Source organism: Ylistrum balloti, unplaced genomic scaffold (genome assembly GCF_031769215.1).
Source record: "Ylistrum balloti isolate Yb309-2 unplaced genomic scaffold, AGI_CSIRO_Ybal_v1 Utg369808, whole genome shotgun sequence".
Classification (NCBI taxonomy): Eukaryota; Metazoa; Mollusca; class Bivalvia; order Pectinida; family Pectinidae; genus Ylistrum; species Ylistrum balloti.
The window spans coordinates 575717-594215 of NW_026781982.1; the positions used below are offsets into that span (position 1 = coordinate 575717).

General features: G+C 36.9%; 1 protein-coding gene across 4 annotated transcripts in view; it reads right to left on the bottom strand.

Moving 5' to 3' along the window:
- Window positions 1-377: 377 nt before the first annotated feature.
- LOC132544706 (pericentriolar material 1 protein-like) overlaps window positions 378-18499 on the bottom strand; it is a 40387-nt gene continuing 22265 nt past the window's right edge. For 2 of the 4 annotated variants that reach the window (XM_060208346.1, XM_060208345.1), the window contains exons 27-37: window positions 18190-18433; window positions 17932-18027; window positions 17531-17716; window positions 17057-17227; window positions 14683-14918; window positions 14290-14428; window positions 12050-12199; window positions 9103-9230; window positions 5836-6088; window positions 4647-4709; window positions 378-4261 (exon numbers count right to left, since the gene is read on the bottom strand). In XM_060208346.1, the coding sequence (XP_060064329.1) occupies window positions 4103-4261; window positions 4647-4709; window positions 5836-6088; window positions 9103-9230; window positions 12050-12199; window positions 14290-14428; window positions 14683-14918; window positions 17057-17227; window positions 17531-17716; window positions 17932-18027; window positions 18190-18433 (1825 nt within the window). In that variant the 3' untranslated portion in view covers window positions 378-4102. The remainder of the gene's footprint in view (window positions 4262-4646; window positions 4710-5835; window positions 6089-9102; window positions 9231-12049; window positions 12200-14289; window positions 14429-14682; window positions 14919-17056; window positions 17228-17530; window positions 17717-17931; window positions 18028-18189; window positions 18434-18499) is intronic. The other 2 variants (XR_009554010.1, XM_060208347.1) reach the window with 2 other exon arrangements.

An 18499-nucleotide genomic window follows, 5' to 3' on the forward strand; every position in this document is an offset into this window, starting at 1 on the left:
TACAGTTGCCGCTTTGTTCGTCCGTCACACATTACAAAAACTATAGGAGGTATCAAGATGAAATTTCTAAGGTCGATAGATCTGGATATGGAGAAATGTATACGAACCACAACTCTCTTTTTCATAATTAGCCCTTTTGGAACAAACGTTTATTCCGGGAACACCTATCTGTTCTATCGATTCTCTAGTTTCTTATCTATTACATCACTTGGAGATGAATGTTCAAACTTTCTTAGTTGTGATACCTACAGGTGTACACCTTTTGATACATTTATTCACATCTCTTTGATGCAACACAAGCTATCATGCTTGCTGATAAAAACAGCCCTGATAAATTCTATTTTTCCCAATCCAAATAAATAACAACAGAGACAATGTATCTGTAACACAGAGTTTATTGTTGTACAATTGATCAGGTATAGCAAAACTTGTGACTTGCAAACAGCACTTAACAAATATGTAACATATCAACTATAGTTAAATAAAACGCAATCATTGGCTACATTTTCTGTTATACTGGAACATAAACACAGCTTGGTATACAATGTATTTATAACAGTACTCTTGTATCCTGTTTAATAAGAGTGCTTAAATCACATATCTTTTAGAAGGTAATCTAACCAGTATTCTTTGTCCCTAAGGATGTTGGATAAGATAGGTTTCTATGTATATAAATTATTCCCTATAGATAAATGCTGTTTTATGCATACTAGTTGCAAGGCAACCAGTCTTGGACAATACTGACAACTCAAACACACCTCTATAATTCTTTATTTAATGAAATCCTTTTGATATTGATGAAAATAATAACCCTGTGATGTATCTTATTACCTGTGAACTTTTAACAAATTTGACACAAAAGCAACCCAATCAGTGAAATGAGAACTGACAAAAATGATTTGAAGGAAAAAAGAATGTCTTGATATATTGCAGGTATAATAGTTTCATACAAGATGTAATTGTCATAAGAGAAATAACCTCTGCGAGTTTAAAACATCACAACCATGTGTTTATGATAAGCAGTCAGCATAAGTGTACAGGTGCACACCTTCTGTGCTATAAGCAGCACAACATCCTCTGTACAGGTGCACACCTTCTGTGTTATAAACAGCACAAAATCCTCTGTACAGGTGTACAACTTCTGTGCTAGAAACAGCACAGCAGTACAGGTGCACACCTTCTGTGCTATAAGCAGCACAACATCCTCTGTACAGGTGCACACCTTCTGTGCTATAAGCAGCACAACATCCTCTGTACAGGTGCACACCTTCTGTGCTATAAACAGCACAACATCCTTTGTACAGGTGTACATCTTCTGTGCTATAAACAGCACAACATCCTCTGTACAGGTATACATCTTCTGTACTATAAGCAGCACAGCTGTACAGGTGTACACCTGTGTTATAAACAACACAATATCCTCTGTACAGGTGTACACCTTCTGTGTTATAAACAGCACAAAATCCTCTGTACAGGTGTACAACTTCTGTGCTAGAAACAGCACAGCAGTACAGGTGTACACCTTCTGTGCTATAAACAGCACAACATCCTCTGTACAGGTGTACACCTTCTGTGTTATAAACAGCACAACATCCTTTGTACTGGTGTACATCTTCTGTGCTATAAACAGCACAACATCCTCTGTACAGGTGTACACCTTCTGTGTTATAAACAGCACAACATCCTTTGTACAGGTGTACATCTTCTGTGCTATAAACAGCACAACATCCTCTGTGCTATAAGCAGCACAGCTTTACAGGTGTACACCTGTGTTATAAACAGCACAACATCCTCTGTACAGGTGTACAACTTCTGTGCTATAAACAGCACAGCGGTACAGGTGTACACCTGTGCTATAAACAGCACAACATCCTCTGTACAGGTGTACACATTCTGTGTTATAAACAGCACAGCTTATCACTAGATTTCACAAATATCAGCGAAAATAACTATTCAAGAAAATCACTACAAACTATGGAACAGTACACTTTGTTTTGTTTGTAACCTAACATTGCAATACTGTGGATAGATGCAACGATTTGAGACAAAACGATCACAGAAATATTTTGACCTGTAAGTGAAACAAGGCAACACCTACAAGCTAGTCTAGTATATTTTCAACCTCTTTTTCCCTTACCAGTATGGAAATCTAATAGAACAAATTTTCCCTAAACAGTTTTGATATCTAAAAAAGATTCAACATTTTTGGATTTTCATTCTCAGGCAATGAAAACTATATCATTTCACATTCTAATCATGCTTTCATTTTATCAATGTTTGAAAAACACATTCAGGTGTGAGGACAATCACCTGACAGAATTTGGCTGTCTGGACGGACGCAATAAAGAAGCACTTGAAGACACAAAGACATGACAAACTGCAATAACAGTGATAACATAGTATTTTTGTATGTACATAGGTGGAATGTCTACCTTTCAGCCTTCACTTGTGTATACTGGGGTCCCTTGATCCATAAATAAGGCCAGTATCAGTTATATCATTGTAAATTACATCATTAATTAACCATCAACTCCTCATAATATAGATCCTACACCTTCTCACGAAGAGCTATCTTGCCACTCATGTGAAGCTTGACAATTTGTATCAGTTAATAACTGTAGACTACAAATCTGGATTTTACTATCACAGGTCACTTACATTCCTTATTGTAGAACATGACATCAAAATCTGTCAAAAACATAAATTTCTGTCATAATATCACATCAACATCATAAAAACTTGCCATTATGGTAAAATTTGATCATATTTCTTGCATTTACATACAATTGAATGTGTGGCTCTTATATATCAGACAAAAATAACTAAATGTTTGCATAGACTTTTATATATTTTTACACACAGAAAAATATAAAATGCTTCCGCAAGGATACAGATCTGCAATGACTACCACTTTGTAGCACTATATCAACAATGGAAAAGTGATTTAAGTTTTTCAAGGTCCAGGATTCACAGCCTAATATCTATGCTATAAGGTTGTCATTTTTGCCAGGGTTAAAATTTTTGCAGATTTACCAAAATCTTGACACGAATTGGACATATTTTTAGCGAAAGTCATGAAATGGCCTATGGTCTCTTCTATTAATTTTATTTTCATGGAAACAATTTTTTATGATTTTATTCAATCTTTGAAAATAACGAAAATTAAATCCCCACAAAAATCACAACATTTACATTCATAGTATATGTTTTGGTTAGTAAGATATACACAATAAGTACTGTGTACATGAGGTTCCTATAGGATCTAAGCTAAAGCACACATAAAGAAATTTGAGGATGTACATTTCAATTTGTTTGTACTCATCCTTTTTTTCAAATAGTTATCATTGAACATATTTGCATTCAAAAAGAAACTGGAACACAACAGTAGAGAGACACGTTTCACAGAAATCACTTAAAAAGGATGATTACAGAGCATAGTCAATAGATATTGTCAATCACAACAAGTACAGTATCTACAAATATCAACATCAATAATATTTCACACTCATAACATTGGAATAAGCGAGTCACCAGACCAATCGATTTTGAACATGAAACTAATGTGAATTAAATAAGCATCACTGAGTCCATTCAGGATACTCAATTTCACAGCCGACCAAGAGAGTCCTACACCTTGGATTTTCCATTTGATGGCACATTAGATTCTGGGACTCCATACTACCAACGTGTCCACTTGGTATGGAGTCATTATCACATTTAGAGAACTGACAGCCTATTTAATGAGACACAAGCTGTTACAATAAAGTCTACATATCTGAAATGGTTGAGTCATGCATCTGAAATGAAAGAATGAAAAACTTGTCCATATATATGTGATAGAGGTCCACTTCAGTCCTTAATACAAAATCAGTATTGTAAAGTACAGGTAGACAGTTCTACATTTAAAATTTTATTCAAGTCTGTTACACATATCTAAATTTATATTGAGCGATTTCATTCAAAATCACTGATTTAAGGTGGGGACAGAAAGCAAGGATATTTCAACCTATACATGAATCAGTACAATGAAGCAGCTTCTAAAATATCACAAGTCTATTTTAAAGTTTACTAAAAAATAAATACAATTTTGACCACCCATCAGCTACACCTGACGACTGACCGGTGGGTAGGTAGGTGTACCTGGTTCCTTGAGAGATTGACCATCTCCAGCCAACTCCTCCTGGACTTCGATGGTGGAGAGGACGGCCTCGACACTAGAGTTATTTTTCTGTTCCTCTGTCATCTTGTTTTGTACATCAACCTGAGATGACACACAAAATTTTAGGACATGCAAAATTGTACATGTATTGTGTCCGAATTTTTCATTTGTAATATTCCTCATCTCTAATGTTTAGAGTTAAATAATATTTCCAGGCAAATTTTGATGAACATTCATTCAATTAAGCATTAAAAGCCCAATCAAAGCAAAATTTGAAAAGAACTTGTACCAATAGGTTACCAGTGGTTTTACTTTTAATGCATTAACTGGGTGATGCATGCAATAGGTTATTTAGTCAAAGAGTGTTATGTCAAACAGCAGTCAAATATGACAGATTCAGGACAAAGATTTACAAATAAAGTAAAAATGGTATCTAAATGGTTTACCACTGTAATATAGCTTATAATATCATATGAACAATACCTACCATTGGTGCTAAGTTCAAGGCATCTGGGAGGTCATCCACAATAAGTTCTCCATTTTCTAAAACCTGCAACACAACAATGGAAACTGAATATATGACAGAGATGTAACATCTAAAGACTACTAAAAAAAAAAGTTTGAATTTAAAGACAGCATAAAAAGCTGTGTACCTTACAGCTGTGCATAACAGGTGCTCTTTCTCTACTATTTAAATGCACAATGAGGTTTGAGTGAGTTTATGACTTTCTCACCAAAACAGGCATGTACAACATTAGTCATATCATTCATCCTGCTCACTGTCCCCTTCCCCAGGGTTACACCACCACCATGTGACTACTCACCTCTCCATTCATCCTGATCCCTTCCTCACTGTCCCTTTCCCCAGGGTTACAACACCACCATGTGACTACTCACCTCTCCATTCATCCTGATCCCTTCCTCACTGTCTCTGTCCCCAGGGTTACACCACCACCATGTGACTACTCACCTCTCCATTCATCCTGCTCACTGTCCCCTTCTCCAGGGTTACACCACCACCATGTGACTACTCACCTCTCCATTCATCCTGATCCCTTCCTCACTGTCCCCTTCCCCAGGGCTACAACACCAACATGTGACTACTCACCTCTCCATTCATCCTGATCCCTTCCTCACTGTCTCTATCCCCAGGGTTACACCACCACCAAGTGACTACTCACCTCTCCATTCATCCTGCTCACTGTCCCCTTCCCCAGGGTTACACCACCACCATGTGACTACTCACCTCTCCATTCATCCTGCTCACTGTCCCCTTCCCCAGGGTTACACCACCACCATGTGACTACTCACCTCTCCGTTCATCCTGCTCCCTTCCTCACTGTCCCCTTCCCCAGGGTTACAACACCACCATGTGACTACTCACCTCTCCATTCATCCTGATCCCTTCCTCACTGTCCCCTTCCCCAGGGTTACAACACCACCATGTGACTACTCGCCTCTCCATTCATCCTGATCGCTTCCTCACTGTCCCCTTCCCCAGGGTTACAACACCACCATGTGACTACTCACCTCTCCATTCATCCTGATCCCTTCCTCACTGTCCCCTTCCCCAAGGTTACAACACCACCATGTGACTACTCACCTCTCCATTCATCCCAATCCCTTCCTCATTGTCTCTGTCCCCAGGGTTACACCACCACCATGTAACTACTCACCTCTCCATTCATCCTGATCCCCTCCTCGCTGTCTCTGTCCCCAGCAGTGTCCCCCACAGTGTTAGCTCCCTGATCAGCATCTCCTTCATTAATATCACTGACCGGTGTTTCCTCTTCTGGCATTTCAAGATCGTCACCATCCTCCAAGGAGTGCGACTTTTCCATCATAGCATCACGTGATACAGCTGTCTCCGAGGGATCATCAGCGCTCTGCGACTCGTCTGCGTCTTCATCATCCTCATCACTTCCAATTCTGAAAAGAATTATAGAATCATAATTTCATTCAACATTCCAATAATCAAAATTACAAACCAATGTTACATTAAACATTAAGAATGGTTTTACATTTCTATTTTAAACTCCATTTATCCTGCTCTAAGCCCAGGAGGCCAATACATAACAGAATGTAAACAGGTGGGCTTATAACTAACTGATGTAAGCATTTGATATCATTGTTCATAAAACTGTGACAAAAGTTCCTTATTAGATGACTGGGACCAGCCTGCTACATAAAACTGTGACAAAAGTGCCTTATTAGATGACTGGGACCAGCCTGCTAAATATGGTATTTAATCTTCTGTACTTCATTTGCAGCATTTAACTTCTTTGATAGAAAAGTCAATGGTTTATAATTTAGTTTGACAAGTTTCCAGATGTGCAAAGTTATAGGTTAGGATGTTTTTTTATGTGAAGGACTCAATTGATACACTGATAAGGTGTGTACCTAAATATATACTGTGTGAAGGGCTTGGTTTAGGTAAGCTATGTGAGGTTGCCTACTGTATAAAGGGCCTATCCTGTGAAGGGCTTGGTTTAGGTAAGCTATGTGAGGTTGCCTACTGTATAAAGGGCCTATCCTGTGAAGGGCTTGGTTTATATAAGATATGTGAGGTTGCCTGCTGTATAAAGGGCCTATCCTGTGAAGGGCTTGGTTTATATAAGATATGTGAGGTTGCATACTGTATAAAGGGCCTATCCTGTGAAGGGCTTGGTTTAGGTAAGATATGTGAGGTTGCCTACTGCATAAAGGGCCTATCCTGTGAAGGGCTTGGTTTATATAAGATATGTGAGGTTGCCTACTGTATAAAGGGCCTATCCTGTGAAGGGGTTGGTTTAGGTAACATATGTGAGGTTGCCTACTGTATAAAGGGCCTATCCTGTGAAGGGCTTGTTTTAGGTAACATATGTGAGGTTGCCTACTGCATAAAGGGCCTATCCTGTGAAGGGCTTGTTTTAGGTAAACTATGTGAGGTTGCCTACTGTATAAAGGGCCTATCCTGTGAAGGGCTTGTTTTAGGTAAACTATGTGAGGTTGCCTACTGTATGAAGGGCCTATCCTGTGAAGGGCTTGGTTTAGGTAAGATATGTGAGGTTGCCTACTGTATAAAGGGCCTATCCTGTGAAGGGCTTGTTTTAAGTAAACTATGTGAGGTTGCCTACTGTATAAAGGGCCTATCCTGTGAAGGGGTTGGTTTAGGTAAGATATGTGAGGTTGCCTACTGTATAAAGGGCCTATCCTGTGAAGGGCTTGGTTTAGGTAAACTATGTGAGGTTGCCTACTGTATAAAGGGCCTATCCTGTGAAGGGCTTGGTTTATATAAGATATGTGAGGTTGCCTACTGTATAAAGGGCCTATCCTGTGAAGGGCTTGGTTTAGGTAACATATGTGAGGTTGCCTACTGTATAAAGGGCCTATCCTGTGAAGGGCTTGGTTTAGGTAAACTATGTGAGGTTGCCTACTGCATAAAGGGCCTATCCTGTGAAGGGCTTGGTTTATATAAGATATGTGAGGTTGCCTACTGTATAAAGGGCCTATCCTGTGAAGGGGTTGGTTTAGGTAAGATATGTGAGGTTGCCTACTGCATAAAGGGCCTATCCTGTGAAGGGCTTGTTTTAGGTAACATATGTGAGATTGCCTACTGCATAAAGGGCCTATCCTGTGAAGGGCTTGTTTTAGGTAAACTATGTGAGGTTGCCTACTGTATAAAGGGCCTATCCTGTGAAGGGCTTGTTTTAGGTAAACTATGTGAGGTTGCCTACTGTATGAAGGGCCTATCCTGTGAAGGGGTTGGTTTAGGTAAGATATGTGAGGTTGCCTACTGTATAAAGGGCCTATCCTGTGAAGGGCTTGTTTTAGGTAAACTATGTGAGGTTGCCTACTGTATAAAGGGCCTATCCTGTGAAGGGGTTGGTTTAGGTAAGATATGTGAGGTTGCCTACTGTATAAAGGGCCTATCCTGTGAAGGGCTTGGTTTAGGTAAACTATGTGAGGTTGCCTACTGTATAAAGGGCCTATCCTGTGAAGGGCTTGGTTTATATAAGATATGTGAGGTTGCCTACTGTATAAAGGGCCTATCCTGTGAAGGGCTTGGTTTAGGTAACATATGTGAGGTTGCCTACTGTATAAAGGGCCTATCCTGTGAAGGGCTTGGTTTAGGTAAACTATGTGAGGTTGCCTACTGCATAAAGGGCCTATCCTGTGAAGGGCTTGTTTTAGGTAAACTATGTGAGGTTGCCTACTGTATAAAGGGCCTATCCTGTGAAGGGCTTGGTTTAGGTAAACTATGTGAGATTGCCTACCGTATAAAGGGCCTATCCTGTGATGGGCTTGGTTTATACAAGATATGTGAGGTTGCCTACTGTATAAAGGGCCTATCCCGTGAAGGGGTTGGTTTAGGTAAGATATGTGAGGTTGCCTACCGTATAAAGGGCCTATCCTGTGATGGGCTTGGTTTATATAAGATATGTGAGGTTGCCTACTGTATAAAGGGCCTATCCTGTGAAGGGCTTGGTTTAGGTAAGATATGTGAGGTTGCCTACTGTATAAAGGGCCTATCCTGTGAAGGGCTTGTTTTAGGTAAACTATGTGAGATTGCCTACCGTATAAAGGGCCTATCCTGTGATGGGCTTGGTTTATACAAGATATGTGAGGTTGCCTACTGTATAAAGGGCCTATCCCGTGAAGGGCTTGGTTTAGGTAAGATATGTGAGGTTGCCTACCGTATAAAGGGCCTATCCTGTGATGGGCTTGGTTTATATAAGATATGTGAGGTTGCCTACTGTATAAAGGGCCTATCCTGTGAAGGGCTTGGTTTAGGTAAGATATGTGTGGTTGCCTACTGTATAAAGGGCCTATCCTGTGAAGTGCTGGGTTAAACAAGGATGTATGAGCAGGTTTATATGGGAAAGAATTGGTTGAAATAAGATGTATGAGGGTGTCATCTGTATGAAAGACTTGGTTTTACAAGGATGCATGAGGGAGCCTACCGTGTGAAGGGCTTGGTTTCACTAACAGCCAGCTCTATCTGGACAGCCTTGTAAGGGGATTCAATTTCATCATCTTTATCGTCAGCATCCTGAATCTGTATTTCACTGGCAAACTCATCGTCCCTCAGCTAGAAGACAAATAATATCAAGTATAAAAATAGTTACGAACCAACTTTTTAATAAAACAATTTTTTAAAATAAAAAACAGATATCTAATCTCATCCAGGTGAGACTCTTGAATGCTGTCACAACCTAAGAGCGGAAACGGTGGTCAAAGGGAAATAACTGGTTCACTTTTCCTGGTCAGACAGTCTTCTATTTAACCTATAATAATGGCCTTATTTATTATTGTCTGATAACATTATGTTAAATCACTGTAAACAGACATGACATCTTCATAAACAGAAAGTTTGTTTACAAGGTTCAAGGCTATATCTATTGTCATTTTCACAGAAGAGAGTCCTGAAACTCATACAGTTATACACCTATGTGTACCTATCAGAATCATTCAAAACAAATATTTAAAGCAAATGTTAATGTCCTTAAATTGGCTACTCTGAAGTTTGACAAGCTAGTAGCATTCCCATGACATTTTCAGGACTTTCAAATTTTTTTGTTTGCACTAGCCAATCAAAAGATTCCTTTTCTTTTTAATTTTTCATTTTAATCTACAGTGAAAATTGCTTAACAGGTCATTTGTTGGGAGGAAATAATAATAACCAGACATTAACAGATCTCTAAACCCATATTTCAGATGTGCAAAAATTGACTGTTTCTTAAACACACAGTTTGAAGACAAAAAATTGTAATTTGCTTCGTTTTTCCCCATGAGCAGTGGTTTTTCTTAGCTTCTGTTTGTTTATTCTTTGAAATATGTAACCTGCTATCATGAATTATCAGGAATGATCATGTTACATTTACAGTAAGCTTACATGTGGTCAGATTTGTATGTGACACCTTGTGTCATCAGCTGATATTTTGTCAAATATAATAGTCCAGGGCTTTTACACCCCATTTTGGGATTGGGGCCTGGGCCCTTAGAATTGGGAAAAATAATGGTGTTTTCCTAAGAATTGGGAAAACTTGGGGTCTAAATTGGGAAAAAAAGATACTATTTTGCATTATTCGGCCGCAAATGTGACAGATCAAGAGCCTTGTAGTCATCATCATACAGTTGACACACACATATATATATATAGTTTGTACCTGTGTAACTTTGATGAGTATCGTTTTCTTTGAGTACTACCAACAAAAACAGCCTACTGAGCGATGGAGTGTTTTGAAACACCTCATTTCAGTGACTGTTATATAAGTGGTTACATTTAAGTGTCGTGAAGCCTGGCTTTGGGACAACCTTGTAGAAGAACAGAATTATTTTGGTCATCTTTCCACTATTTATGAAAATTCAAGCAATAAATGACTTTGAAGAAAGATAAAAGCCTTTATGTCTCGATATTGTGATCAAACAGATTTTTTTCATTATCAACATTCCAAATGGCATGTTTAGAGGTACCCTGTACAATTGTTTGGAAAGTTCTTTGCAATAGCAGCAAAGATGTTAGTGGTCCCATGTAGCTTTCCAGGCCTTGTGTGAAAACTTTCTTTAATAATTCAATTTATCAAGACTTCATTTTGTGAAACTTGAATCTTTCATCTTACCATTTTTAGTTTTGTGTCATAAGTATGTCCACCTAGTGATATTTGTCATGGATCATTGTAAAGAAAAAAAAAATGTAAATAATTGTAAATTAATTTAACTCCTGCTGAATTGTTTTCTCAACATATCTTCAGAAAACATTATATATTGTTTGGAAATTGATCCCAATAAGTATACTTAAGATCTGTTTCCAGGAAGTATCGCCACCACATCAGAAAACTTCGAGGCATAACGCACACTCACAAATAGAAATCATGAAAAATTCCAAGTGATAAGGGACAGATATAACCCTTGGGTTGCGCTAACCAATTTGAAAGCAAACACACCAGACTTCCTAGGACCTAGCTTGATCCTACAGGTAAGAGAGTCAGTCTATAATTTGGAAGTCTGCAAGGTGTGAAAAGTTGGAAACTGACAATGTTTACTTAATGTGTTCAGGTGTGACAGATGTTGAATCATACAGAATAAATAGGGAAGATTTGGTGTTTTTACAAAATGTGATACTAACCAATTAACCAATGTAACATTTAAGTAGCAACGAGAGACATTCACCAATGTAACATTTAAGTAGCAACGAGAGACATTAACCAATGTAACATTGAAGTAGCAACGAGAGACATTCACCAATGTAACATTTAAGTAGCAACGAGAGACATTCACCAATGTAACATTTAAGTAGCAACGAGAGACATTCACCAATGTAACATTTAAGTAGCAACGAGAGACATTCACCAATGTAACATTTAAGTAGCAACGAGAGACATTCACCAATGTAACATTTAAGTAGCAACGAGAGACATTAACCAATGTAACATTGAAGTAGCAACGAGAGACATTCACCAATGTAACATTTAAGTAGCAACGAGAGACATTCACCAATGTAACATTGAAGTAGCAACGAGAGACATTCACCAATGTAACATTTAAGTAGCAACGAGAGACATTCACCAATGTAACATTGAAGTAGCAACGAGAGACATTCACCAATGTAACATTAGCAACGAGAGACATTCACCAAGTAGCAACGAGAGACCAATGTTCACCAATGTAACATTTAAGTAGCAACGAGAGACATTCACCAATGTAACATTTAAGTAGCAACGAGAGACATTAACCAATGTAACATTGAAGTAGCAACGAGAGACATTCACCAATGTAACATTTAAGTAGTTTCCATTGTACTTAGCTTTACCGTACGAAACACACTGATCGTTTACATACTGACAAAGACTATGTTAATCAAATGTTACTATGAAGACCTTAATTTTAGGAAATTTTTTTATCTCTTACCTTGCCAAGCTCTTCCTCTTCAGCAGCATTAAGTCGAAGTGAGCGGTCTTGCTCGCTATCTTCGTCCTCAGTCACAGTACTTTCAGTGGTGTCAGACTCCTGGGTCTGTGTGTCCTCTTCATCCAAAGAAATCTCTGCTTCCTCCTTTGTCTGTAACAGAGATTTGTAGAAGGTCGATCATGAGGTTCAATTTTAGGAATTTCATCAAAGACTTTTTCTAGTTTTAAAGATCTCATATGAAATAGAAACGAGTGGTTGATTCTGCGAACATTTAAGAAAACAGCACTTTCCCCGGTTGATCTAAACCTGAGCTGGTGGTATAATATGTCTGTCTGTTTTTTGTCTAATGTCACAATTCATGTGATGTGATGAAGTAAACAAGTCATAATTGAATCAAAAGAAGCTGATTACAGTTCTACTTCCTGTCTGCAGGTTCATAACATGGTTCATGTTATGTCTTGTTTAATGAATCTGAATTAGATGCTGCTTACTCTCTCTCAGGCTGTGTTTTTGTAGATGTGCATGTCTATATGTCTGTTTTGAACATAAATGTGTATGGATATGTGGATGGGCAGATATGTAAGGGGTTGCATGTACATGTGATAATGAGGAAATAGATGATGTTCTAGATGATGATGGGAATGATGCAGGTGATGATGGTGATGATGATGACACAGATGATGATACATGTAATGGCTATATGGATAATGATGATGATGATGATGATGATGATGGTGATGATGGTGATGATGGTGGTGATAATGGTGATGGTGGTGTTGGTGATGATGGTGATAATGGTGATGGTGGTGATGATGATGATGATGATGATGATGATGATGATGATGATGATGATGATGATGTTACTGATGATGATACATGTAAGGACGATATGGATGATGATGATGGTGGTGAGGGTGATGATGGTGATGATGATGTTACTGATGATGATACATGTAAGGACAATGATGATGATGATGATGATGATGATGATGATGATGATGATGATGATGATGATGATGATGATGATGATGATGTTGAGGGTGATGATGGTGATGATAGTGATGATAGTGATGATGTTACTGATGATGATACATGTAATTAATATATGGATGATGATGATGATGATGAGATGATGATGATGAAGATATGTAAGGGGTTGCATGTACATGTGATAATGAGGAAATAGATGATGTTCTAGATGATGATGGGAATGATGCAGGTGATGATGATGACGACACAGATGATGATACATGTAATGGCTATATGGATGATGATGATGATGATGATGATGATGATGATGATGATGATGATGATGATGATGGTGATGATGGTGATGATGGTGATGATGGTGGTGATGATGGTGGTGGTGATGATGGTGATGGTGGTGATGGTGATGATGGTGATGATGATGGTGGTGATAATGGTGATGGTGGTGATGATGATGATGATGATGATGATGATGATGATGATGATGATGATGATGATGATGATGATGATGATGATGATATTGATGGTGATGATGGTGATGATAGTGATGATGTTAGCGATGATGTAAGTGATGATGATACATGTAATGATGATGATGATGATGATGATGTTGAGGGTGATGATGGTGATGATAGTGATGTTACTGATGATGATACATGTAATTAATATATGGATGATGATGATGATGAGATGATGATGATGATGAGATGATGATGATGATGATGATGATGATGATGATGATGATGATGATGATGATGATGATGATGATGATGATGATGATGTTACTGATGATGATACATGTAAGGATGATATGGATGATGATAATGATGATGATGGTGAGGGTGATGATGGTGATGATGATGATGATGATGATGATGATGATGATGATGATGATGATGATGATGATGATGATGATGATGATGATGATGATGATGATGATTGATGATGGTGATCAAAAATCATTACATGTATGTGTGCTTGAATGTATGAAAATGTATGCATGGATGAGAGTGTGTTTCATGTTATTATGTATTATGTAAAATATCTTGTAAAAATAAAATAAATAAAAAAACAAAACAAAAACATACCCTAGGAATAACAAATAATTTGGCACACAACCACCACAAAAAAAAATTTTTACCTTAGAGTTAAGATATTACCCAAAGTCCTGTTCTCTGACAACATGCCAAATTCAAAACCTTCATTCTATATTAATTTCAGAATATGTGAACTTGTCTGAGTGGACTACTGACCTGTGTGCCTGAAGATTGGACTTGTTGATTCACTGCCCCAGGTTTCTCACCCAAACCTTGCATCAGGCGGAAAAAGGCAAGCTCATTGAACAGGACCTCGGACATATCCACCAACAGATCTTCTCCACACATTCTTAATCTGTGACACAAAGTACCGTTTATTTACTATTTGGTCAAAAATAATATGAAGGGATTCATGTACAGAATAACAAGCTTAACATTAAATAAGGTTTCATGATCAAACATATAATGATTTTGGAGGCATTTCAAGACAATGAACGGAAAACAAATAACCTCAACTGTAGTGAATTTGACTTAACTAGTACAAAGAATCAACGGTATTCTGATACCATATCAAAGACTTACACTTAAACATTGCTAGAAATTACTTACTTTCTTCCTTCAAATTTACTGAGTGTGTCATGCAGTGCAGAGCTCAGTTGGGCATGGAAGAAAGTGGCATACTGACTGCTGTCATACTGTCGGGTGAGACTGAGCACAAGGCGTTTAATGTAAGCCAACAGTTCATAGGAACACACATGGTCTATATGTTCCTTGATCACTGGAATCACCTCCTTCATTATCATCTTTATTTGTTTGTTTAGTTCCTGTGTATCAATTCTTGAGTACTGTGAAATAAAAACATGTTTGTTTAATTCCTGTGTATCAATTCTGTAGTACTGTGAAATAAAAACATGTTTGTTTAGTTCCTGTTGTATCAATTCTGTAGTACTGTGAAATAAAAACATGTTTGTTTAATTCCTGAGTATCAATTCTGTTGTACTGTGAAATAAAAACATGTTTGTTTAATTCCTGAGTATCAATTCTGTAGTACTGTGAAATAAAAACATGTTTGTTTAATTCCTGAGTATCAATTCTGTAGTACTGTGAAATAAAAACATGTTTGTTTAATTCCTGAGTATCAATTCTGTTGTACTGTGAAATAAAAACATGTTTGTTTAGATCCTGTTTTATCAATTCTGTAGTACTGTGAAATAAAAACATGTTTGTTTAGTTACTGAGTATCAATTCTGTAGTACTGTGAAATAAAAACATGTTTGTTTAATTCCTGAGTATCAATTCTGTTGTACTGTGAAATAAAAACATGTTTGTTTAGATCCTGTTGTATCAATTCTGTAGTACTGTGAAATAAAAACATGTTTGTTTAATTCCTGAGTATCAATTCTGTTGTACTGTGAAATAAAAACATGTTTGTTTAGATCCTGTTGTATCAATTCTGTAGTACTGTGAAATAAAAACATGTTTGTTTAGTTACTGAGTATCAATTCTGTAGTACTGTGAAATAAAAACATGTTTGTTTAATTCCTGAGTATCAATTCTGTAGTACTGTGAAATAAAAACATGTTTGTTTAGTTCCTGTTGTATCAATTCTGTAGTACTGTGAAATAAAAACATGTTTTGAGTATCAATTCTGTAGTACTGTGAAATAAAAACATGTTTGTTTAATTCCTGAGTATCAATTCTGTAGTACTGTGAAATAAAAACATGTTTGTTTAGTTACTGAGTATCAATTCTGTAGTACTGTGAAATAAAAACATGTTTGTTTAGTTACTGAGTATCAATTCTGTAGTACTGTGAAATAAAAACATGTTTGTTTAATTCCTGAGTATCAATTCTGTAGTACTGTGAAATAAAAACATGTTTGTTTAGTTACTGAGTATCAATTCTGTAGTACTGTGAAATAAAAACATGTTTGTTTAATTCCTGAGTATCAATTCTGTAGTACTGTGAAATAAAAACATGTTTGTTTAGTTCCTGTTGTATCAATTCTGTAGTACTGTGAAATAAAAACATGTTTGTTTAATTCCTGAGTATCAATTCTGTAGTACTGTGAAATAAAAACATGTTTGTTTAATTCCTGAGTATCAATTCTGTAGTACTGTGAAATAAAAACATGTTTGTTTAGTTACTGAGTATCAATTCTGTAGTACTGTGAAATAAAAACATGTTTGTTTAGTTCCTGTTGTATCAATTCTGTAGTACTGTGAAATAAAAACATGTTTGTTTAGTTACTGAGTATCAATTCTGTAGTACTGTGAAATAAAAACATGTTTGTTTAATTCCTGAGTATCAATTCTGTAGTACTGTGAAATAAAAACATGTTTGTTTAGTTCCTGTTGTATCAATTCTGTAGTACTGTGAAATAAAAACATGTATGTTTAATTCCTGAGTATCAATTCTGTAGTACTGTGAAATAAAAACATGTTTGTTTAATTCCTGAGTATCAATTCTGTAGTACTGTGAAATAAAAACATGTTTGTTTAGTTCCTGTTGTATCAATTCTGTAGTACTGTGAAATAAAAACATGTTTGTTTAGTTCCTGTTGTATCAATTCTGTAGTACTGTGAAATAAAAACATGTATGTTTAATTCCTGAGTATCAATTCTGTTGTACTGTGAAATAAAAACATGTTTGTTTAATTCCTGAGTATCAATTCTGTAGTACTGTGAAATAAAAACATTGGACAGCCGATAAGTAAAAATACCATATCACTCAATCTAGCTGAACACAAAGTCACAGAATTCAACTGCTTGATATAATCTGGTTTTACTTAAAATTTGCTTCCTCTGGAAAACTGTACTGGCTAATTTTCTTCTTAGTTAAGGAAAAAAGTACATCACAACTGCTAGAAAATAACGAAACAAAAGTTTCAGGTCCAATAGATGGAAGGGTTCCAAAACCAGATTTTTCAAAGTAGTATTTTTTAAACAGCAATAACAAATGACTGATTTGTTACCATACTTACAGAAGTGGAGGAGACGGAACTTTCACTGCCCTGGTCAACAGCAGAACTACTGGTTGGTTCTGACACAGGATGAGGGGGTCTAGCTAGAGTTGGTTTCTGTTTTTTACTTTCAAGTTTAGCTTTTTCTGCAGCTGCCAGTTTGGATTCATTTTCTCTCATTTTCTTGAGTGCCTGGTAAAAAGTAGTTCATTTCATTTTGCATGAAAAATTCAAAATCTCCATCCATTTTTGTAATCATTAAATTTTTTTCATGTGGAGGTGCTTTTAGAAAAATTGTTTCATGACATACAATCTAAATGCTATACATTGATATCTGAACATTCTGCATAGTTTTATTATAGTTTAGCTCATATGTAAAGCACACCTGTTATTTGTAATTATCAAATTCTTGAGGCTCAATGCATCTTGTTCAAACAATTGAATACACCAGTATCTATTCTAAAGTCCCCAGTAGTATTAAACAGTATAACTCACCTTGTCGAGATGGATAACGGTGTCCCCGAGGTCCTGTGAGAAAGGGTTGTCCCAGTAACTCGTAGAAGGAGTAGACAGACTACTATCATAATCAGCGGCTTCGACATAGTCAAACTGGTCATTCTGTAAAGACTCGCCTCTAGCCAGAGCACGCCTCTTATCAATTGTTAAGTCTCGTAACTTCATCTACAAAAGGAACGCACCTTACAAATCTACCATTTCTCTTCCTCATTGTCAAAATTTACACACAGAATCTGTTTTGTTGTTGGTTTTAACATTTTTTTTCCTTCAAAATTTTATACAAAATCTATCAGTCATTATTCCTATGAATATATAAATAACACTAATATTACAAAATAATATTCAGCTTTGAGACAGAACACCTTAGCATGTATACATACTGTTATTTCCTCATCATCTGTGGTCAGATTGCTCTCGCTAGGAGTAAGTTCTGAGGCTGTACCACCAGCAGCAGTGTTCATCCAAGCAGGCAGTGGCTGTAGTACAATCAGAAACTTTCACCACACATTTACAACATTACCACCGAGAAGTAGTGGTGGAACAGTGTAAAAAAAGTTACATGAAAATCACAAATCAGTCACTGTATTTTATTAACTTTACAACCATAACTGTTTAAAGTAAGCTGAATATTGCCTCACCTCATCATTGCCTGTTGTCAAAGGTCCGGCACCCTGTTCTGTCAGGAACATGGATACAAGGTGTTTGATGGAGTACAAAACACGCTGCCGAAGATAATCTGATGTGAGCTTCTGAAGTTCTCGGAAAAGTTCAATGAGGAAGTGTGGCCTGTTCTCATTCTGTGAAATCAAAGTGGCTACCTCTGCATAAATAGACTCTCTCAGTGCTTCAAACAAAGTCAGGTCTCCGGAATCATCCACGTCCCTGAAAAAAAAAAAAAAAAAAAACAATCAATAAAAGCAGACATAAAGATTTTATCAGATATATTAC